The sequence below is a fragment of the Plectropomus leopardus genome, chromosome 10, assembly GCF_008729295.1.
Source record: "Plectropomus leopardus isolate mb chromosome 10, YSFRI_Pleo_2.0, whole genome shotgun sequence".
Lineage (NCBI taxonomy): Eukaryota > Metazoa > Chordata > Actinopteri > Perciformes > Serranidae > Plectropomus > Plectropomus leopardus.
Window position 1 is genome coordinate 14,862,050 of NC_056472.1, and position 22,827 is coordinate 14,884,876.

The following is a 22,827-nucleotide window of genomic DNA, read 5'->3' on the forward strand; positions in this document are numbered from 1 at the left end:
AGCCAAAACTGGTCTTAGCCTCAAGATCTGAGGAGAGGCCGGGGTGTGTCCTAGTTTCAAGTTTGCTCTTTGATTCTAAACTGTGTTCTAAGTGTGCAGTGCTGCATGCTGACACCACAAAATAAAAAAATAAATCGTATAGAAATTTAACACTGTCCAAAAAATTCTCAAGTATTTATGGTGGTGGTAGCTGACACTATTGCAAAATGTAAACATAGAAGCAGCTCACAGCTGGGAAAAGTAAAAACAGTCATAAAGTTGTGGTTTACAGCATGCATGCTGTGTGTGACGTCTGCGCTGACAGCTCGCAAACAACAGTAATTGAATCCTTGATGCAGCAGTTTAACCAGCTATTTTCAATTATTTGAAATTGACAGTTCCCCAATGGTATTTTGCGTCACGTCCATCTTTGCACACTTTGTTTTATTTAATGCCTTTCCGTCGGCAATATGTTTTCGGTTTGTCTGTCTGTCTGTCTGTCCGTCCATCCCATTCTTGTGAATGCAAGAAGGCCTTGAATAAATTTCTTCAAATTTCACAAAAGTCCAATTAGACTCTGGATATATTATTTTGCTATTCAAAAGGCCAAGGAGTGAATTTGTCTGTCTCATTCTTTTCAACACGATATCTCAAGAAGGCTTTGATGGAATTTCTTCAATTTTTGGCAAAAACACCTGGTTGGACGAACTGATTGGATTTTGGTGGTCACGGGTCAGGGCCACTCTAACCTTGTGTCCATCTCATTCTTGTGAATATAATATCTTAAGAAAGTCTTAAGTGAATTTCTTCAATTTTGGCCCAAAAAGCTGGTCAAAAAGGTAGTCGAAGGTCAAAGTTCCTCTGACCTTGCCTTTGTCTCCTTGCAAACTCCTTTTCCTTTTTTTTTTATAGCGCACCATGGACAGCTTTTGCCTTTTCATTTTTGCTCTTCACATTCACTCCATTACACGCATTCAAAGCATTAGATTTTAGGATACATTTTGCCTTGTTTTTTTTTTTTTTTTTAAATGAGTAAGTCCACCCCTCTGGGTGGTGCCCAAGGTGACCACCTGAGCAGCTTATACGAGGATCCACCACTAGCTGGCATTATTTTCTGTCATACTAATGGCCAGAATAATGCCCCATCACAGTGCACTGCTCATTCATAATGTCTTGAGTCTTGAGTAACTAATGCCTAATTAGTTCTAATGAATTTACTCTTTAACTCTGATGAAGACACAGTGTTATTGAAACGTTCGTCTGTTTGCACTATTTAAGGCTGTAAATTGATCAGAGAACTCCAGTCCTTTCTTCTCCCTCGGAGAGTCTCTGTCCTTGAGCTGAAAGGCACCTGATTTGGCATTATGCTGTTGGATGGTTCATGGGGAAACCTGTTTCAACTAAATGCTCATTAGTATTAGTATTAAGTGTAATCAGAATATGCCCTGTAAACAGCACATGGCAGGTGTGAGCGTAGGGTGGTGCATGGAGTCGCTCTGCAGGCTGCTGTGAGTTTTATTGCTTTTCCCAGGGAGAGCAATATGATGTCATCAACATGTGTCTCATCTACAGTTAAGACCCCATTTCCTGGTTTGACAGCTGAGCTGGGGATAAGGAGTTTCTGTTCTCATAATATACTGAAGGAAACGTTTCTTTCCTCACTCTTGCATTCACACTAGGTGTTTTCTTTTCTCACCCTGACTCTACCCACATTCTCATAAGCACACACACTGTGTCTGTCACATATTTCTGAACAAAACTGTGCTTCAGCTGTTGGCATTTCACGGAGTAAACACTTTCAGTCCATTTTCCACTTTTATTTATAAAATGAAGTTGTTCAAAATATAACAAGTAGTCACTCATTTGTGACTTGTAAGACATCAAACATACTTAATAAAAATTTAATAATTTCTCCCTTTATGACAAAACACTGGCGTCTTACAACAGAGTCTTTACAAGACAAATAATTTAAGGACAAACATCAAAGAACCATCAAAATAATCATGTAGATAAATCTTCAAAGAGCTGTGTTTACATGACTGCTTTGTACCATATCTGGGTCTGCCACAGAAATGCCGTGAGAATTTGAGATACACTTGATGGTGGTAGAAGATTACATGCTAAGGTTTGAAACCTACAAATAAGTCATGAGAAGGTTCAAAAAGTCCTGAAAAAGATGTGTGGGTGACAAGTAATGCTGAGGACTTCTATCATCATATCTGTTACACATTCAGCGTAACATGTAGGCACTGTAATGCACAAAAAGGTTGCCAATTTAAGCTACTGTTTGCTATATATGCACCACATAAACAAAATCCAACGTTTGTCAAATATAGAGTTTATAAATTAAAAAAAAGAAAGTATTTCTATGGTTAACAAAGTGAATATCAAGTTGAAATTTTAAATCCTATTAGTATTTTGGCAAATGAAGTCCCAGTTTGCAACATTTGAAAAAATCAAATGTTAATAAATAATATCCTGTTTGGTGTTTATGAATAAACACCAAACTGGATTATTGTATATTATTGTGCCTGTAGACAGCTATAAAAGACAATCAGCCTCTTTGTGTGATGCTGAGTTGTATCCTCTATTTTCAGTGACTTAGTCAGTAAAATACTGTATGTTATAGTGTAGTTCAGTGTTGCTGGATGAATGCATGAAGTAATGAAATAAAGCAGTCAAGAAAAGCATCTTTTTTAGGCGAGTTTAGCGATACTTAAGTTACATGCTCAAAGATGGAAGAATGTTAATCCCCTCTTCCAGGTGAAAACCCAAAGCTGCAAGATTTTCTTCTTTGTTTTACACAAAACCATGATTTTGTCCATATTGCATTGGGCTGCATTTTAACACAAGGCAGGAAAAAAAACAGTGTTGCAAAAACATGCTGTGCTAAAACAAATGAAGCTTACAGATGTGGGCATTTACATTTGTGCATCAGTATGTAATACATTTTCTTGACTTCACTTCAAAATAGGTTTTAGGCCGCTAAGACACAGAAAACAACCCTCCTAAAACACCAATGATTTGTTTAAGCGGATTAAAATGCATGAAGTGGTACCTGCAGAGAATCTTGCAGCTCCTGATATAAAAATAATTCAGTATTGAAGCCATCAAACATTAAAAAATCCATACATGAGACATATACCTGTTTATTAGTAGTTTCTTTTCTGAGATTTTCTGAACAGTATCTCCTGCATGGAGTCTTGCAGTTCCATTGGGCATGTCGGACACATACAGTATTAACAGCTGCAGTGTTAACAGCAGAAAAGTTAATTTACCAGGTCAGGGGACTGATGGCGTCTCTGTTTTTCTGCTGCATGTTTGTGTGTGTGTTTGCTTCACCTCATTATATAACATGCAGGTAGGTCGCCTTGGTGTCTACTCCTATTACATTTTTGGCGGTGCACCTGTAAAATCCTGTATCCCGGCTTGTCGGGTTCTGTATCACCAAAGATCCCTGAGGACTAAGGTAGCGGTTGCCATAGATACGAGCCTGACCCATCGCCGTCAGCTGTGTCAGGTCTGGTGTTTCCCAGGTGATTGTTGCCCGGGGAGTTGCTATTGTCAGGCATGGCAGCTCCACAGCAACCCCGGGTCGAGTGTAGGTCACAGGGGAGGGGCCTGCTGTGATGCGTGGGGGGTAGGCGATGACGATGACGGGAACGGTGGCGACTGATATTGAAGAGGAGTCAAAACTACTGGATCTGCAGGTGTAGGTGCCGCGGTCAAACACAGAGGCATGTTGCACTGTTAGTGTTCCATCCTGTTGGACTATGTATCGGCCTGAGTCACTGCTCTCCCCCCGGGATAGCAATTTGCCACTCGGCATTGTCCATGTGAGCGAGCCTTGGGTGTATCCATAGGTGTGAGAGGCAGGACAAGGAAGACGGAGAGTCTCTCCATTAATAATGCTTACTAAGGGAGCCGTTCTGGTGCTGACTGCTGGCTCTGAGACGGGGCTCACTGAGCGGGGTGGAGGGCCAACTGGGCGAGGTAAAACTGGTAAAGACTGGGCTCTGTGTAGAGGCTTTTGAGTAATTGGGATTCTTGGACGAAGTGTCCCAGGCAATGCTGGCCTTGAGTTGAAGGATTGAGCCGAATCCAATGAGCGAGGCCTCTCGATTATACGAGTGTTCTCCTGCACAGGCCTTTCCACAGTTGCTCCCCTGTGTGGAGATCTGGCCTCCTCCTGTAGCTCAGAGACCTCCAGCTCCACCTGTATCCTCATCTGTCCTCTCTCACCTCTAACTATGCAAACCAAGGTCCCAGCATCACTAGTGCGCACTCCTCGCAGCTCTAGAGAGCCATTTCGGTGCACAGTAAGTCGGCTGCCATAATAAGGAGCTGGCAAGACACCGTTACCAGGCAGGAGCCAGGAAAGGCGTGGGGGAGGGGAGCCTTGGGAAGGGCATGGCAAAAGAACAGTTTGGCCTTTCACAGCTCGCTGCTTCACTGTTGTTACCACACCCACAACTGCATTAGCACCTGTATTACCAGCAACTACACCAGCACCACTATTCCTGTTGTTATCGCTGATCTCTCCTACATTACTACTCCAACTAACGCCGTTATTAGAAACACTGCTGCCGACATTTCTAGAAGTATCACTTACCCTGCCATTTTCTCCACTAGTGTTAGCATCATTACCAGCCCGTCCTGAAATTACTTCATTATTATTAGTCCCAAGATTCCTTTCTACACTACCTCCTCTGACTGTGCTGTAAATGTTAGCACTATTAGTCATAATGCCAGGCCCATTTCCATTTATTCCGAGGTTATCTGTTTTAATGCCTATATTCTGAGCCCCGCTCACCCCGACACTGATTACACTGCTACCAAGTTGAGTTGTGATTCCACTGACAGGCTGATTTGCTCCATCTCTACTATCACCTCTAAGGGCAGGATTAAAGCTACTGGTTGCTATGTTAACATCAGTGTTTGGTACAATATTTCTTATCCTTCCATTGTTATCACTGTAGCCATTATTGCTGCTGTCATTGCTGCCAGGCTTGCTTGTGTCTCTGTTGGTAGATCCATACTGGTTTATCCCTGCATTATTAATGCTGTCACCTGATCTACTGTTATAACCGCTACCAGGCCCGTTGCTGGTACTCCAACCTCTTCCTCCCACATGGCCACTCAGTCCAGGGTTAGGAGCCTCCACCTCTAGGCCCACCACCATGCTCCTCTCCCCTGCCGAATTGCTTGCTTGGCATGTATAGTTTCCCGTGTCAGTCTTTTGAGCCAGACGCACCTCCAAAATTCCGTTTGAAACTACTACAACCCGCTCAGAATAAAAACCAGATCCCAAACTTCGTGGGATGACACGATGCATTGGGGAAAACCATGTTACCATCGGTGCAGGATCTCCCGTGGCATGGCAGCGGATTGTGGCAGTTGCCCCCTGACGTACTTTGATGACATTGTAGGTTCTGTCATCAGCGAAGGCTGGTGGAGACGACATCATGACTTTTACTTTGACCTTAAAAGATTGAATTGGAATGCATTATTAATTAACCAGAAATGAATTAATGGATGAGTATTTTCATTAAACAATGCATAATGTGAATAAGTTCATTAAAGCATAATTAAATAATAAAGTGATTTTGAAGTGTTAATGAAAACCTATATTAATGAAATAAATTAATTTTTGGTAAAACTTTTTTGGCTACAGATTTTTTAACATTTCAAAGGTTAGTAGTTGAGATTAAACAGTTCGTCTGTTTAGCTTTATTCTGTAAATGTTTAAAAGATTATAGAGTATGTGTGTCAATTCACTCCATATTCTGAGAACAGTTTATTTGTACTTGAACTATTCATTAAAACTATGCTGCATTGGTAGAGTGAATATTTTAAGTTCAACAAAAAAAAATTAATACTTTTAAACGTCTACAGAATAAAGCAAATGATTAATAATGAATGACCTTTGAAATGTTACAAATACTACCAAATATTCCTCTGCAGGAGGAAATTTTTTCTTACCTTCATGGTGTCTTGACCCCCTTGATTCTCTGCATAGCATGTGTACTCTCCCTCTTCTCCCATACCCACTGCTGGAACCAGTAAGGTCCCATTGTCAAACACAGTTAGCCTTCGTGCTCGCCCTCCTCTTTCCTCCCCCTGCAACACACTGTTCACCATGGTTCCATCTGGTAAGCTCCAACGAACAGCTGGGTCAGGCAGTCCTGATGCCTGGCAGTCCACCTGCAGGGAGCAAAGATTGTTATTGCTATCATTTAAAAGTTTGTGTGACTTCTATTTTGATGAAAGCTGAACTTTTGAGAGCTGCTGAGATATAACATCTTTAAGGAGTGATGCAAACAGAACTGTATATTTAGGCTTGTGTAAGGCTGTATTTGGGGCCTTCAACAAGAAAACTCACAGTAGAAAACACGGCCAAGCAGCACGAATATAAATGCATTCAAAATAACATTTAAAGCTTATTAATGTTAAAATAAAATTAAAAATGAAGGGCAACAAATTCCCACAATACGGTGTCCTCTTTCTTGCATTTCAGCCCGCTTGACATTGTTTTTTATTGAGCTGTTAAATATTCATGTGTGAAGTCCTATCCCCTGAAGGCTGCTGTTGATGATTCATAACAGGCTGTGACCTGACAGGTCGTTCTTTTCTGTTTGAGTAAAAAAAAAGAAGCACTTTTTGATCAGGAAAAAACAACCAAAGACACAGCTTGAAGCTGTAGAAATGTTTGGCACAACGCCTGGTGTTAGAAGACACCCAAAACATTTCAAAAAATAAGGCTCTGAAAGCTCGACAGTGGAGGTATGGGAGACGGACTGTTTTAGGTTTTAGGCAGGGTTAGTTGTAAGTTTTCAACAGTGGAACAGTGGTGTGTGATATGTAATTATTTCTGTTATTTGTAAATAGAAAAAACATCATTATTGGGAGCGAGGCAGAGATGAGATATGAATCCGCTCTTTTTCATTTAGCTCACCTTCAGTGGTTTGCCAAATGACACCATTTGATTGACTGGCTGCTTTGGCTCGATCTTGGCAGGCTTGGTAGCCACTGAGACACGCAGGAGGCGATAATCATCTGAGACTTTGTTGCGTGCGATGCAGAGGTAATCTCCAGCATCTTTATCTGTTACTGCCTGGACTGACAGGGTGCCATTAGGGTGCACCTTCAGACGTCGGTCAAAACTGAAATTCAAACACGGACAAACATACACACAAAAACATATAGACTGAGACACAATACTACCAGAATGACCTCAAGATATAACCTTAACACAAACTCATATCCCCTGTACCTGAAGTGCATGTCCACCAGTTTCCTGCCGGGGGTCCTCCAAATGATGATAGGTGACGGATTGCCAGTTACAGAGCAGTGGAGCTGTAAAAATACCCCGTAGTGGACAGTAGTGGTGGAGGGTGACGTAGAAACAATACGGGCTTTACTGAAGGGGGAGACGGGCAATGGACGCAAAGCTGAGGCTATGCTTTTGTCAGAGGAGGAAGAAGTAACTCTTGTGTTGTTTACAATGCCGGGCGAGATTTTGATGTTATTTGTAGGTAGTGTGGAGGGTGGGGAGACAGAGGAGGGTTTTGTTTTGTTGAAATGTGTGGGGGAAGCAGTGACTGGTTTATTGATTTTAGGAGGCGAGTTAGTGGAGCTGGGTCGGAGAGGGTGAGAAGATGAGTGAGAAGAGTTTGGGGTGAGCAGCGAAGTCCTGGATCTGTCAAAGGGCGATGAAGGGGAGAGTCTTGTGGAGTTGAATGGATTTGAGGGGTGGCTGGACAGAGTTCTGTCTTTATGAAGTGTAGATGAGGGAGGCGGTTTTTCAGTAGCTTTTGCCCCTTCATTTCTTGCTCCCCCAAATCCCCTTTCTCCTTCTTCTCCTTCAATTTTTACCCTTACTGTTCTCTTAACAGCTCCAACAACATTACTTGCTGTGCACTCATAATTCCCAGAGTCCTTTGGCCCAACTCCTCGAATGTGCAGTGTCCCATTGGGCAAGACAAAAAGATTGCCATGGAGAAACTGGGATGGGCGAACTAGAGTCCCATCTGGGATTCGCCAGCGCAGAGTTGGTGGCGGGGCACCACGGGCAGAGCAGTGAGCATAAACAGGCCTCCCCAGAGACAAAAGCAGGTGTTCCTCTCTGGGTTGCTGTATCACTGGGGGCAAGGAGGACACGTGTACACGCACAGAGACACTGGCAGCACCTGCTGAGTTGGAGGCCACGCAGCGATACATTCCTCTGTCACTTGGTAAAGTTACTGAAATGTGGAGAGTTCCATTTGTGTCCACAGTGATGCGGCTGGTGGAGGGGGCAGCGGTGGTCAGGACAGAACGATCAGGTAGAACCCAGGAGAGCAGAGGGCTGGGAACGCCGTCTGCCTGGCACTCCAAGTGCACCTCTCCGCCCTGATGAATGGTTGCTTCCCGATAGCTTGCCAGCTGCATCCGAGGGGGGCGGGTCCACACTTCCAGGGTGGTTAGCAATCTATCATGGAGGAAAACAGCACACACTCAATATAGAAACACATCAACAGATTTCAAGTATACATTTGGAATGAGAACACAACCATAAATATCATTTGACAGATTAAGGAATCACCAAAAGGCATTCATTAACAATTCAAAGACTCCTGATATAAACATGGCTCACACACATACGGAGAGATTGGCACATGACTTTAGGCTGTGAAGTCACGTACATCTGCAACTGTTTTCACCTGAAAAGCAGGTGAAATACCAACACAGCATGCATAATACTCAGTAATTGAATTGCAGTTTGCCTTAAACCTGTGTAATTAATACTAAACATATTTTGTCCCATAGTCATTATAACTGAATGGGACATGTTGCATTAATATTCATAACTGGTATCAGCAGTCTCACCTGTCACGACCCAGAAAGCTCTGTGCACTGCAGATATATGTGCCCCTGTCCTGCAGCTGAACATTCTGGATAACAAGGGTGCCATTTGGCAAGACCTCAAAACGCTGAGCCCTGGAGTGCATTGACATCACTGCTCCTGAGAGGGAGAGACAGACAGACAGACAGACAGCGAGAGAGAGCAACAGTGAGAAAAACAGAGTTGGAAAGAAAGTTAGAGAGTGAGTAAGAGACAGAGGAAAGGATGATCGCGGACATGCCGAGTGGCACAGCAGGAAGTAAACCCAGTGATGCAACGCACAAAATGTTCCATTACTTTCTTGCAATATGCGTTTCCCACATGGCAGGCAAGAGAAAAGCCTATTGTGTGCATGCCAGTGCGTAATGCTGGGTGTAAATGGGTTATTTCATCAGTGTAAAATGTGGTCATATTCATTTAGTACACACTAAAGCTGAGTGGTTTTCCTTTCAATGACCTCAGAATGTGAACACAAACATTTACTTTTTCTGTTTTAAAGGTGTAGGTAGTCTGTAGTTTTTCTCCATATAAATGGCAGGTTTCTTCACATATATATTTGACCAAGGGGCCAGGAGCCAGATGCATAAAACTCACAACTAAAACTGTGTACGCACATGGGCAAAAATATGCATACACGTTCTTTTCATCTTGCCATGAGAACATCTGATTCTGTTTCTTAAATGGTAATCATTTTGGCGCTGGGAACACGAGCCTCATTTACTCATCCACAGTTCACCATAAACAGACGTAGAAACTCCCACAACCATGCTTTTGCATATTGACACGTGCGCCCATTGACCATCATTACACCTGTCAATGAGAAATACAGTAAAGAAAGTGCAATTTCAGTGCCAGAAAAACTGGCATTATGCACAGCTGTGGATAATTGTAGCGTCTGTACCATTAACTTATCACATTGCAGCAAATCATTGTCACAGTGGAACCTCTTTTGTCGTAAATGTTAGAAGAATCAATGATTCATTTATCGTGCTCATGTGGAAACTAACTTTACAAAATGCTCCACATGATAAAATTCGGCAATCACTAAAAGGGAGATGAATGTAAATTACAATAATAGTGAAAATTGTCACTCAGAAATAACATTAATTTTGTAAATGCCCCTTTGCTTGGCATTGTACAGAATGCAGCGTCAGTTGCAAAATGAATAAATAAATAAGTAATCAGTGAAGTTGACAAGCAACCTTAAAGCTCTGTTTTCCATCTCTCAACTTATATTTAATCACCTTATCATATTACCCGCAGCTATCTCAGCTAAAACTGTGTGTACGCCTGCTCTAAAGAATGCATGAGGTGTGCACATTCTCACTGTACATTCCCCCTTTATGAATACCAGTTTATATGAAGGGAAAAGACGTATGTATGCATGGTTTTTGGTGATCTAGAAAACTTTGCTGAGTTTTTCATGGACTAGATTTGATGCACTTTCAAGTGGATATTTAATGTAATGTAGAGATAAGACTGACTAATTCCATGAATTTTCCAGGCCTGGAAAACAAGATTGTGGAATTCAATGACTTTTCATGGGATGTTTTGTCTCCAATATGTGCATTTGTGTGCGTGCGTGTGTGTCTAAATAAATGTGTGCTGCTCTGTGTTTACCTGTGGCGACCTTGGTCCATGTGATGGAGGGCTTTGGCTCTCCTTGAGCTTCACAAGCCAGCCTGGCTGTGCTCTCTGCAGGGAACGACACTGTCCTGATGTGTGGGTCTGCAATCCTCGGCCTGGATCTCACCACTGGGGCCTATGAAAAAGTTTTTGAAAAGGGATTATAGTGGCAAAGTAATGCATAATAGAAACAATGATTAAAGCTAGAAGACATATGAGAGCATGGCTCTACTAATGAAAGTTCCTCAGCTTGCAAAGCTGCAGCATTGTGTTGCTCTTGGAGTTTTGTTTTAATTTTTCAACTAAATAGCATGTGATTGGAGGACTTGCAGGTTAACAACAACTTCAGTAAAGCGAGGGATGAAAAATGAGAATAGTCTAATAGCAAAAAAAGCAAAGCTACATCATCAACACAGTATAATCAACATATAATTTGGCCAAGTGCTATCTCTGTAACAATTTTCATGGGAATAAATACAACAAATAACCAAAACACTAGATGAATCAAAACTTGTGGAGGTATGGATAAAGTCATTGGGTGCATTACATGGACTTGGTTTTGTATCCACTTGATGTGTTTAAGCATGTAAACACCATATCCTGTTTATAAGGAACCAGAATATGTATAAGAGTGCTTTCAATAATTCAAGATATTGTTGCAGGTATACACATTATCATGGTTATTGAGAGCCACCAACTAAATGTGCAGGCATAGCTTCAGCCAAGTAAAGAAACAGAAACACAAACAATGACGACAGGTGACAGCGTTTCACTTGGAGTAAAGAAGGAACAGTAGGAAGGAGTTTTCTCATTCAGTAATTAAATAAACTGCATATCTTCAACCACTGCTCCCCTGTCAAATACACAGCGGGCTGGCACCAGTGTGTACAGTGTTATAAGAGTAGTGTGTTTGCATTCAAGAATAGCTTTAGGTGAGTAAATACACTGTGTGAGTGTGTGTGTGTGTGGTCGAAGGAGACAAAGAAAGAGTGACGCAGATGTTCTCAGAGCAGAAAGCTGGTGGTAATCTGAGCAGAGAAGAAATTGAAAAAAAGAAGATTATTGTTAGTTTGTTTTTGTTAACATCACAGGCGTCTGCGCAAATAGACTGCAATGACTGGGTTACTAGTACTGATCATCACGGGGAATATGAGTAACTGTAAGTGCTCATGTAAACATCATATCCCGAATATGATCACAACCGAGATAAGCCTCATAAACAGGTAATTCGTGTCCATGTAAATGCACTTTTAAGTAGCTTCACAACATTAATATGTGAATTAAGTTTTTTAATTAATTAGTGAAGATTTTTTTAAGCATTGGTCAGGTTCACAAATTCAATGTAGCATTATTGTAATCCCAGATTTAGAATCATTGGTAGAGGACCCAGTGGTTTGGTCTGCAAAGGCTTGCCAACAGAGCTCTGGAAATTAATTAACAATTGATTATCTCAAAGCCCTTGAGATTAGGGTCTCAAAACACATAATGTTGCTGATTATGGAACATATGTTTTTCATCTCTTCTTCAGATCTGGCAGGGTCTCTGGCAGAGCTCAGGAAAATCCGTGAAATTGAAGAATTGTTATAAACAGGTCATGTGGATACAGATTAGACTATTTTCAGATCTATTGTGCATTTCTGCTAAGCTTTTGCCCAAGGGTTTGCAAGGTCGAGTGTGTGTGTGTGTGTGTGTGTGTGTGTGTGTGTGTGTGTGTGTGTGTGTGCGCGTATATGCGCGCGCACACGCATATACGTGTGGGTTATTATTTTCTGGGCCAGCACTGACTTAGAAAATAAATGTTAATTTGAGTTGCACTTAGCTGACAATAAAGAAAAATAGCTTTATGAACTGCAAACTACATTTGAGAGTGCACTTAAATAAATGAATAATTGAATGAATGACTGAAAGCAAGGGGCAGAAAAATGGCAAAATTTTACATAAATTAGCAGTTATATTAACAAATAAAGACCAAATCGTCGCCCAAGCTTGGCTCTTACTCTTGGTTGTAATGTATGTGCTTGCTTTAAGACCCATTGTGGGTAAAATAACCCATGAAATACCAATACTATGTAATTTGAATCGATTTGAACTCACCCCAGGGGCTGCAGGGAGCGGCGGGTAGGGGGGCCAGCGTGGCCTGCTGCTGTGTGAATCAGGGATAGAATTAGTTCCAGGGTTCTTCCAGTCAGTAGGGGGTCGATTCTTGCTTGAACCCCCAGAAACAGGCCTCCCTCTGGGATCAACTTGAACAATGCTTGGCCTCTCCCTGATTGACGTTGTGGTTCTTGTTGTGGTAGCAGTAGAAAATGTACTGGGTGTGGCAACCCTTGTAGTAGTTGGAGAAGTTTTGGCTAAGATGGTAATTCTACTAGTCGGAGTAGTAGTAGTAGGGTTTGGAGTTGTGGGAATAGCTTTGAATAAGATTGTAGTACTAGTAGTGGTAGTAGTCGTCCTATAAGATGAGCTATTTGAAGAAGGAGTAGTAGATGTAAGAATAGGAATTGTGGTAGTCATAGTAGAAGTGAGAGTAGTTGTAGTACTTGTGGTAGTGCTTGATGTTGGAATGATACTGGTAGTTGTAGTTGATGTGGTGGGACTTGTAGTTATAGGAGTACTTGAAGTTGTTGTGGGATGTGTGTCCTCTCTCACTGTAGTAGTAGGTATACTTGTAGTGCTACTAGTAGTACTCGTGCTCTTGAGAGTAGTAAAAGAAGTTGTTTTGATTTTTGCAGTAGTAGTTGTAGCTGCAGTGGAGACTGTGGAGGGAACAGCGGAGGAAGGAGTGAGTAAGAAAGAGGTGGAGGAGTGGGACACATATGGTACACCCCACAAATTCCTCTCAAGCTCTTCACTGTGTTTGCTTGAGGGTTTATCAACATGTTTGCCTGAGGCTGTGTGTGTTTCTGTGTGTGTCTGTATGCCATGTGTCCTGGCGTTTGTGTGTGTCTCATGTGTCTGTGCGGTCACAGCACCGGAGTCAGTGGGTGCTGGTGTGTACACTGCAGTGTCTGGGATATTGTCTGAGTGAGTCACAGTGTCTGTATATGTCTTTGTGTGAGAGGGGGATAATGAGGTGAGAAGGGAGGTAGAGGGAGTCAATGAAAGGGAGGCGGGTTTTGAAGTGGAGATGCCATGAGTGTTCGAAGCAGGTACAGACAGAGGATTTAGTGCATCATTTGAAGCAGTCCTAATATGGTCACTGTGTGTCAACAAAATAGCTGGAGATGTGGTTGTTGAGGCCAGCAACAATGTATTAATGTGAACTGTGGTAGTGTCAGGTGTTGCAGTTTGTGACCTCTGGTTTGTGGGGTCAGGGACAGGTCGGGGCGGGATCAAAGGGCGCCCCCTGGGCCTGTTAATGATTCGTCTTCGTTGTCCGATTCTCCTGCGGGAGTTCCAAGGGCTTTGAGGCCTTGAGTTAGGTACCAAATTAGGGAAGAGTCCCTGCCGGGGGTTCTGAGGCCTGGTTCTAGATGGATTGGTATTTGCTTCAGGCTCAACTCCTTTGCCTAGTTCTGGGACAATGTCATTTGTTCCTGAGATTGGCTTTGTTGTGACTGGTTCTTTCTGTGTCTCTGGGCTTGTTACTGTCTCTGTCTGCGGAGATCCGTTCTCTGTTTCTCTCTCTGGCTCGTTCTCTATATCTGTCTGAGTTTCTGTTGGCCTCTCCGTCTTTATCTCTGAGTCTGTTTCAGTGCTTGTTTTTGTTTCTGTTGGCATTTCTGTGTGAACAGGGTGAACATACTGTAGGCCTTCCTCTTGTAAATCAGCATCATCAAGAGATGACCCCTCAGTTTCTGCCTCCACCCCTGCTCCCTCAGCCCTACCTTTCTCTGTACCATCACGTCCCTCTAGTTGGCCCTTGTCTACGCCTTTGCCTCCTCCCACTGGTTCAGCTGTGTGCTTTCCTGCTGTGACAGGCATGCTGTTATTAACATTACCAGTCTTTTGTCGTATCTTAGCCAGGAGGTCAGCCCATTTCTGAGGATCTATCCTTTGATTGTTTGTGGTTATCCTACGTCTTTTATCAAAGCGGTTTCTTCTCTGGTCAGTGGAAGATAAAGACCCTCCTCTTCTTAGAGGGCCTTCTCTCATAGGTCCACGTCTTCGGGGTTTGCCGATTGGATAGCGTCTGTTTGGGGGAGGTTGGGGAGGGCGTGGATGGCCCCTATTGCCAACAATAGTTCTCTCTTCTTCGTCTTCATCCCCCGATCCCTCCATTAGTAATGGTGCTCGTATCTTGGTTGACCGGCCAGCGGCTGACTGTGGCCCTCTGGGAAATGAAGTCCTAAGTGGTGGAGGGTATTGTGAGTTTAATTCCAGCTGCATAGACAGAGAGTCACTACCATACTGGTTGACCGCAATGCAGCGGTAATGACCTGCATCCCTTGGAGCAGGGTTACGCAGAGAGAGACTCCCATTAACTTGCATACTGAGCCCACCTGATACAGCTAATCCCTGACGTATTATGTTTCCATCCGGTAACACCCAACTCATATGAGGTGAAGGTGAACCTGATGCCTTGCAGGACAGAGTGATTGGCTCCCCAACATTTCCGATGACAGAAGGTCCCACTTGCTCTCCTGAGGGCGGCACAGAGGACTCCTCAACTGCCAGGCGCAGGGGGAGAACATCTACATCCTTACCTGCCCGCGCTATGCAGTAGTATATCCCTGCATCTGAGAGCTGCACTTTGTGAAGACGTAAGCCAGAGTTTGAAGCCTGGAGCCTACCATCAAGGCTGCTGGAGGGAATGATGAGCTTGGATCCATCTGGGAGAACCCACTGTACTGTCGGGTTACCAGAACTTAGGAGAGGGCATGACAGGTCCACGTTACTGCCTGCTACTGCTGCCAATGCTGTGGTGGTATGATTAGTTGATATCAGCACCCACTGGTGAGAAGCAGGGGAGGATGTTGAGGGAGGAGACGCACGGTCAGGATGAGCAGAAACTCTTGTTGAGTATATAAGTTGAACTTTGTGCCCGTTAGACTGCGCTCTGTTTAGCTGAATGCTAATTGCTGACTGCAGCAACCACTGTGGTCTAGCTTTAACAGACGCTTTGACTCCAGTGTGATAATATCCGTCTGTCTCTGCCACCTGCCTGTAGCGGTAGGCCAATGCTGGGGCTTTACTCAGCATGATCTCCCTCTCCAGGCGAACCGCAGTCTCACTGTAGTAAGCCAGGATCCTCCAAAGTTTCTCATAGCTCTGTCTCTCCACAGGGCACTCCAGGGAGAGTGACAGAGCAAGGGGGAGAGGGGATGAGGAGGAAAGGGAGAAATCTGGAGGAGGAGTAATATCCTGGGACTCAGCGGAGTGAGTGATGTTGCAACCCAGATCAACACTGTTCCCCTGCTGGTCGGACAGACCCAGAGAGGCAGTGCCTAAAGGCTCTCTGAAGGATTCACTTGATTGGATTTCAATGAGTTCTGCCTCCAAAGGGGTGTCTCTTCCTGGGGAGGGGATTACAGGCGAGGTGCAGGATAGGTCGGTCTTCTCAAGCATGCCTTGACCTTGGAGGGAGTTGGGCGAGGCGCAGATTGGACACTGAGGGCCGCCAGGACATTTCATTAGGCCTAATTGAAAGAGAGCAGCAGAGAAAATTATGTCATAAAAGGCAGTGTTACCATCCCCAGCATATCAAATGTGTATAACAGCATAGCAACTATATAAACATATTAGTGCACATTTCAACGATCAATGCATATTAGGGGTGTCATATATTAGTCATGCCAGCTCTTCTTAAGCATCCATTACCCTTTATATCTCTTACTAATTTGGTATGGTTACTTCATCCACTCGTAAATCAGAGAAATGCATCAGTTCATTATTACGAAGCAATCATTAGCCTATATTTCAGCTGCCTGAACACATCAGTGCTGTCATCGTGGATTAGTCATGGCAGGTTAAGTCTGGCATATCAATGAGACACATTTCATGGTCCAGCCCTCTTTCACATCTCAATAACAGCCACAAGACACACTGGAAGAGATACAGAAAATGAAGCAAAACAGAGAAGAGTGTTTGATGAAAAGCAGGTGGGGAGCTGTTAGAGGTATCAAGATAACAAAACCAGATGTATTAGGAAATTGATTCATCCCAGCATTCTATCATCTGGCTGGATTTACGTCATATATTACTGTTGTTAGATTACTTAAATACTAGAATTATCAACAAAGTAATTTTCCATTTCTCAATCCATTCCCCGTGTTCGTTCTTTACTCATCTTCTTATCTATTTTTTTTTTATTTCTTCCCTACATGGGAGACAAAACAAGTGAAAGCAGATACAATTTTAGACTTAACAGTCACCTGGATGAGCCAAACTCCAACTGAGAAACCAGTTCATCCTACAGTCACAATTCCACAGATTAGCCTGCAGTACAAGAGTCTCCAGCAGAGGTGCTGTCGCCAAGGTCTCTCTGGGCAGAGTGGTTAGGCTGTTGTTGGACAGGTCTAGGTGTCTACAGGAGGGGAAAACAGAGCAAAGAAAAGATTGGATGAAGAGCGAAAGGGGAACACAAAGGTTGAATGAAAGTCATAGAGGAATGGTTGATAGAGCGAGCAGTGAGAGGTGACAGTTCAGGTGTGAGACAATAATCCATCATTTTTATCATCAACTTCATGTTCACCCTTCAGTGGTAATACAAGTGGATATAGTAAAGGGTTACAACACAATTCTATGGCTTTAGTTATATAGGTATATTTGTCCAAGTAGACCATATCACAGTGTTTATTTACAATAACTTCCTTGGAGAAGACTGCTGCATCACGTGCATAGAATTTAAAAGAAAATGGTTTAGCAGCATCTGCCTGGGGTCCTCAGTAGTCTGTATTTACTCTACCTTTTATGGTCTTTTCTTTTATTTTCATTTTGAGGCTTTTGTTTTTATTGCTGTATTACCTTTGTTTTATTGATTTCATGTTTTTATTGTCTTCTTTTGTGAAGCACTTTGTGAATTTTATTTCTGTGGTAGGTGCTATACCAAACTACTGTATTATTTTCACAAGTCTTGCTGTGTATGGGGGTGCCGGGTAACAATAAAGAGAGGAGAAGGCTTCGGGTTTTTCAGATTTCCATCTGTGAAGTGCAAACATGCTCAAAGACAGCTCTGGACTCTGAAAATAGAGGAGACCAACAGCTTGTGTCCGTCAAATATATGGGGTGCCTTAGACTGTCAGGAGTTTGTTGAACTTATCAGCCCAATCCTTAGGACTGCATTTGTGGGAAACATTTTGAGACAAATAAGCTTGATGTCATTTTCAGTAATGAAAGCAACAACTTATTTGAGGTAACTAACGTCTGTTGCGTTAGTTAGGTGAAGATTAGGCTACCTAACGTTACTGTTGAGTGATAAAGCTGGCGAGCCAAAGCTGTTTTCAGATATATCTTAAGTTGAAAGAGAGGATCTTGTTTGTGTGTGTGTGTGTGTCCCTTTTTTTATCATTATGTGTCCCCTATCTAAATTCAGACGTTATTTACAGGTCTGTGAATGCAGCACAGCTCATTTGTTCTTTATGTCCTCAGCAGCAGTTTGAGGAGTTTGATTTTAAGGCTGGATATTGATCTGTCGATCAGTTTCAGTTTTACTGAGAGATCCACTTTCACTGCACCTGGCATTCTTCATCTGTGCCCATAGTACGCTCTGCACTCTGAGAGCGTGGTGCAATGATGGTGCATATATTCCAATAGCACTCCTAATTAAAGGTCCAGCTCCAAAAATATAAAATCCATATGAGGCAACGGATGTATTTAATTGTGACGGGATGCCACTAATAAATGACTGTGTGGAGAACCTTGCAGCAGGTCAGTTTGTCAGTTCAGTTGATTTTGGTAATGCTTATAATATTGTAAGATTGTGTTGTGTCTTCTGCATTTACATATAATTCAAATCAAGTGCCAGTGGTCTACCAGGCGATGTTTTTGTTAGCTTCAGTGACAGCTTTAGTCATAGCGCTTCAGCATTAGGCTCTTACTTTTCTTTGAGGAATGTTAAAAGTTAACTTATATAATTCTGTAACTTCCCTGAAAATTAATATCACATTATGTGCTTTTAATTGTCAAAGCTCACCTGAGTGTAGAAAAGTAATATGTATTCAGAAGGGACAGTGTGCACAGAGTGTGAGGGTGCAGCTGATGCAGCCTGTTCCCTTGCAGACGCAGCAGCCTGAGGCTCGGCAGCTGGAGCAGGGCCCGGGGGTGGATGTGCTGGAGGAGGTTGTGATCCAAGTAGAGACGCAGCAGTGAGGTCAGGCCAGAGAAGGTCAGAGATGAAGAGATCTCTCTCAGCTTGTTATAACTCAGCTTTAGGATCTGTGGGTGGAAGGGCAGGATATGGAGTGAACGGAAGGATTAGAAGAGCAATCAAATAATAGGCTCCAAAACTGATGAAGAAAACAAGTATTTGCTATGATCGTAAGCCTGTCACTGGTCACCACATGCTTATAAAATTTAATTTTTGACAAATGATGTGAGGGAAATTGGAATGAGAATGAAGAGCTGGGTGAAAAACTATTTGTAAGCAAAATGGATGTGGTCTGTTTATTTAAAAACATAGCAGGAAATACTTCCAGCAGCACATGACCTCACATGTAAAATTGAGAAGATAGGCCACAGCACATAACCAGGGGATATATTCATGCTGTGAATTTATCGATTCAAAGCAGGGGAGACTAAAAGGATATTCTTGCACTAGGGGTCTTCAACTTTTCAAATATAAAAATTTAGCTCTTTATCCTCAGCAGAAGACTCCGGGGGATCTATTGCTATTCTAGTCATGTGTGGAGAAGTCACCAAATTTTAAGAAGGCACACCATGAAAACCACATTGTGAAATTGTGTTTCTGCGAGGCTTATGATAAATCTGCTCTGCAGGAAGGCTACTTAGCTGGCAGAGTTCCAGCTGCTGACAGATCTCGCACGTGAAGATGTCAGCACATGGAAATATGGAGCCTATTATCACACAATGGCAAATATATCAGCATCTGCTTGGGGGATGAAGGGAACAATTGCTCGTTGAGTAATATCACTTCCCCACGGACTGCTAACTCTGCCCTTAGGTTGCTGCGACAATGTCCAGCGTGTTTTCTGTCACTGAGCAGTGAGAAGAATGATGGCACATAAATTATGCATTAGTTACACAGAAGTTAGAAAAATGTGAACAGAATCATGTAAAACCGTCACATTAATTTGCACACAGGTTTCACAGTTAAAATGTAAAATAATCCTTTTATTTTGGTATATTTATCAATGTAGCATCCTTTCTTAATTTTATCAAACTCTTGACAGTGCTATACATCTTGATAATCCCTGCATTACTCACATTCAATACTGAAATCTTTTCTTTCAAACTGTTTGACTGTATTCTTCTCTTATGTTAAGGGGGGGTATGCAGATTATGAACTATAAGAACTGCAAATATAGAGTTTAATAGAGTTTTCTGCAACAAAGCACATTTGAAATAGTGCAGGATCCTCCGTTTGGTCCTCCCTGCCTGAGGCTGGACAGGGATTAAAGTACATTCTGTGAAGACTTAGTCCAGGTTTGATTTACGCATCTGTGTTCTGCAAAAACCTTCATCTCTTACAAGTCAGAGGTTAAATATGTAAGGAGGAGATGTTTTATTTTCCCTATTACAACCATATATTTTATAATCTAGCATCAATAGTTTGGTTTTGCAAAGGACAGTTCAGGATGTTCTCAATGTAGACTGCCGTTAGCTCCGTGAAAAACAAATTTATTGTAGTCGCATCATCTGCTTGTTTGGTAACAAATGTACTTCCTTTCCATTCAGCCCTGTACTGTAATATTGGGTCTAATGCATGTTGTTGTTGCTTTTCTTCCTGTTTACCTGTAGTGATTTCATGTCTTTGAACGCTCCATCTGGAAGATGGTGGAGGTCATTGCTGTGGAGCATCAGAAGCTCCACCTTCTTTAGCCCAGCCAGAGAACTGTCATGGATGCTGCCGATGCTGTTGTACCTACAGGGGCACAGAAACAGCGTCATCCACCTGACAAATCAGTAAGTCAACAAATATGATTTTTTGCATTAGCTCATTACTTAAAGGGATAGGGATTGTATATTTCAACCAGCTTAAACTTCTCCTGTGTGTTAAGGGTGAACTTACAGTCAAGATTCCTTCAGTGTTCATCGTTAAGCAGTGTTTTGTTGGGAGCTGAATTACACCTGAGGTCTTTTCCTTTCCAAAACAAATGGACCAGGTGATAAAAACTGGTAAAAACCCTGAATGAAGCAGTTTCACATTACAATTTTTTTTAGATGCTTTTTGGCTCACCAGAGCCCAGCTCTTGCTAATGTGTGCTCTTTTTTTGTCTAATAACTTAAGATCCAGAAGTTCAGGAGGTTTTTACCAGGAGATTATCTGCAGAGGTCTTTTTCTCTCCAAAGGGATCTGGTGATTTTAAACCAGTAAAACACTGAATATAGCAGTTTCACATTACAAAACTCAAGGGCTGCTAACTACAGCAGCTGTCATGAAAACCTGGCATGAATGAGCCTTTCTACAGTCAGTGTTGGTTTGTCCATTCTGGGCTACTGTAGAAACATGGCAGTTCAACATAGCAATCTCTGTAGACAAGGACTCTCTTCCTGTGTGCATATAAACGTGTCCAAGGTAATGAAAACACTATTCTCATTTTCTAGTGATTATACACTAAAGAAAACCTACTCATTACATTTTTTTAATGTTTGCCTATATATCCCCATAAACCCCACTCACCAGACCTTTAACTTCAGTTTGATACCTGGTTCCAAAATCTGTGGGGTGTGTTTGCAAGGTAAATAAAAGAACTTCACCTCCAAATGTTATTCTTGCTTACATATATCCCCTTACCCTAAGTTTATGCGGCGTGTGTGTATAGGCAGGCCAGGGGGTACAGTGAGCAGGGAACGGAAGGTACAGTGTACTTCGCTGGCCTGGTAGCAGTTACAGCTCCTCGGGCAAGTGTGGCCCATGGGCACTACAAGTGTCAGCACCAGTAGAGTCAGCTGTGCCGCCGGCACACACATACTGTGAAACATCTTCACTCGGCGAGAGGAGGAACCACACTGGGATTAATGCTGCCAAAGAGAAAAAAGGATTTCAAAAGTGATGGAGGGCAGCAAAGTGCACCACAGTGACATGTCCCAAAATCCAGATGCCCCCCCCCCCCCGTGTGTGCACAGAGAGATTTGTCTCGCGCACGCGCGCACACACACACACACACACACACACACACACACACACACACACACACACACACACACAAGTCAAGTCAGTTTTATTCATACAGCCCAAAAACAAAAATTTAACTCCAGGCGATTTGCAATCTGCACAACACATGACACTCTCTATCCTTAAATCCACACTGACACATTGCACCTGTCTGAAACAAAAACAGACCTTTAGGCTATATACCCATGCACGTGCCCAGTAGTTTGATTGAATGACAGATATCAACACATAAATAAAAAAAAGCGCAGGAGGATTCAATAATAAAGAAAGAGAGGTAAAATTAGACCCCATGGAAGCTCTCGTGCTCTCTCTCTGTCTCTCTCTTATCTAATCTCGCACAAGCGTACAAATCCACTGAAACCATTCAAACACATCAAACCAGATGCAGAGCGATAGTTTCGAGAGGCGTTTTCAACTTGAAGATGAAATTAAAGTCAATTACTCACTGTAAAAAGACGCATCCGAGATTAATAGATAACTGTGCAAAATTAATGAGAGCATACCTTGAAATCCTTTGGAGTTATTTCACGGAATTATTCATTTTGCTGATTTTAATCCAACTGCACGGTTCGGAAATATGATATGCAATTAACCCGATTATTCACCAATAAAGTGAGAAGGGGGTCCCAAAAAAGTTGTCACAAAAGATGTCACTGAAGAGAGCGAAGGGGGAAAAAGTAGTGGTACTTTTGTCAACTCCGCACAACAGCCTCAAAATGCTTTCAGTAACATCCAACAGGTCTTCGTGCGCGTCTCCTGAGAAGAAAAGTAGCGCTGGAAGCGGCAGGCGGGTTATTTGCAAAAGCGTCTGGCGCTGTGTGAATGTGTGTGCGCGCGTTTGTGTGGATGACAGTGGATGTGTGTGAATGTGTATTTGAGCTCAGGAAAGGGGACTGGACTGAAGTGAACTTTGAGTGACGCTCAGGCTGAGGGGTTTGTTCAGGGAGGGGCTTTCTGGAAACACAGAGGTAACAAAGTTACTGCGCTCCAGGCTGCTTCTCTTTTCAAATCTTTACACGCTGCATGGAGGCCAAAAAGAGAGGACTTCATTCCGATGAGCTGCAGCTCATTTTACACCAACTGTTACAAAACTCATTTATAA

The 22,827-nt window shown here is 42.7% G+C and overlaps 1 protein-coding gene across 1 annotated transcript; it reads right to left on the reverse strand.

Moving 5' to 3' along the window:
- Positions 1-1,788: 1,788 nt before the first annotated feature.
- Positions 1,789-22,562, reverse strand: LOC121948779 (matrix-remodeling-associated protein 5-like). Its single transcript, XM_042494244.1, has 12 exons — positions 22,229-22,562; positions 21,345-21,571; positions 20,342-20,471; positions 18,564-18,805; positions 16,804-16,955; positions 12,584-16,068; positions 10,484-10,625; positions 8,848-8,983; positions 7,253-8,449; positions 6,935-7,142; positions 5,962-6,183; positions 1,789-5,461 (listed from the first exon to the last, which is right to left on the reverse strand). Exons 2-12 carry the CDS (start codon positions 21,530-21,532, stop codon positions 3,326-3,328), a joined length of 8,238 nt encoding a protein of 2,745 aa, XP_042350178.1. The 5' UTR covers positions 21,533-21,571; positions 22,229-22,562; the 3' UTR covers positions 1,789-3,325.
- Positions 22,563-22,827: the final 265 nt, after the last annotated feature.

Bases quoted from the DNA above. Each gene is read 5' to 3' on its own strand.
- LOC121948779 (XM_042494244.1), bottom strand. From the start codon at position 21,532: ATGTTTCACAGTATGTGTGTGCCGGCGGCACAGCTGACTCTACTGGTG. The intron at 16,069-16,803 runs GTGACTGTTAAG...TCTTTCAATTAG, and splicing joins TTGGAGTTTGGCTCATCCAG to GCCTAATGAAATGTCCTGGC. The intron at 8,984-10,483 runs GTAAACACAGAG...TCTCCCTCTCAG, and splicing joins ATGGACCAAGGTCGCCACAG to GAGCAGTGATGTCAATGCAC.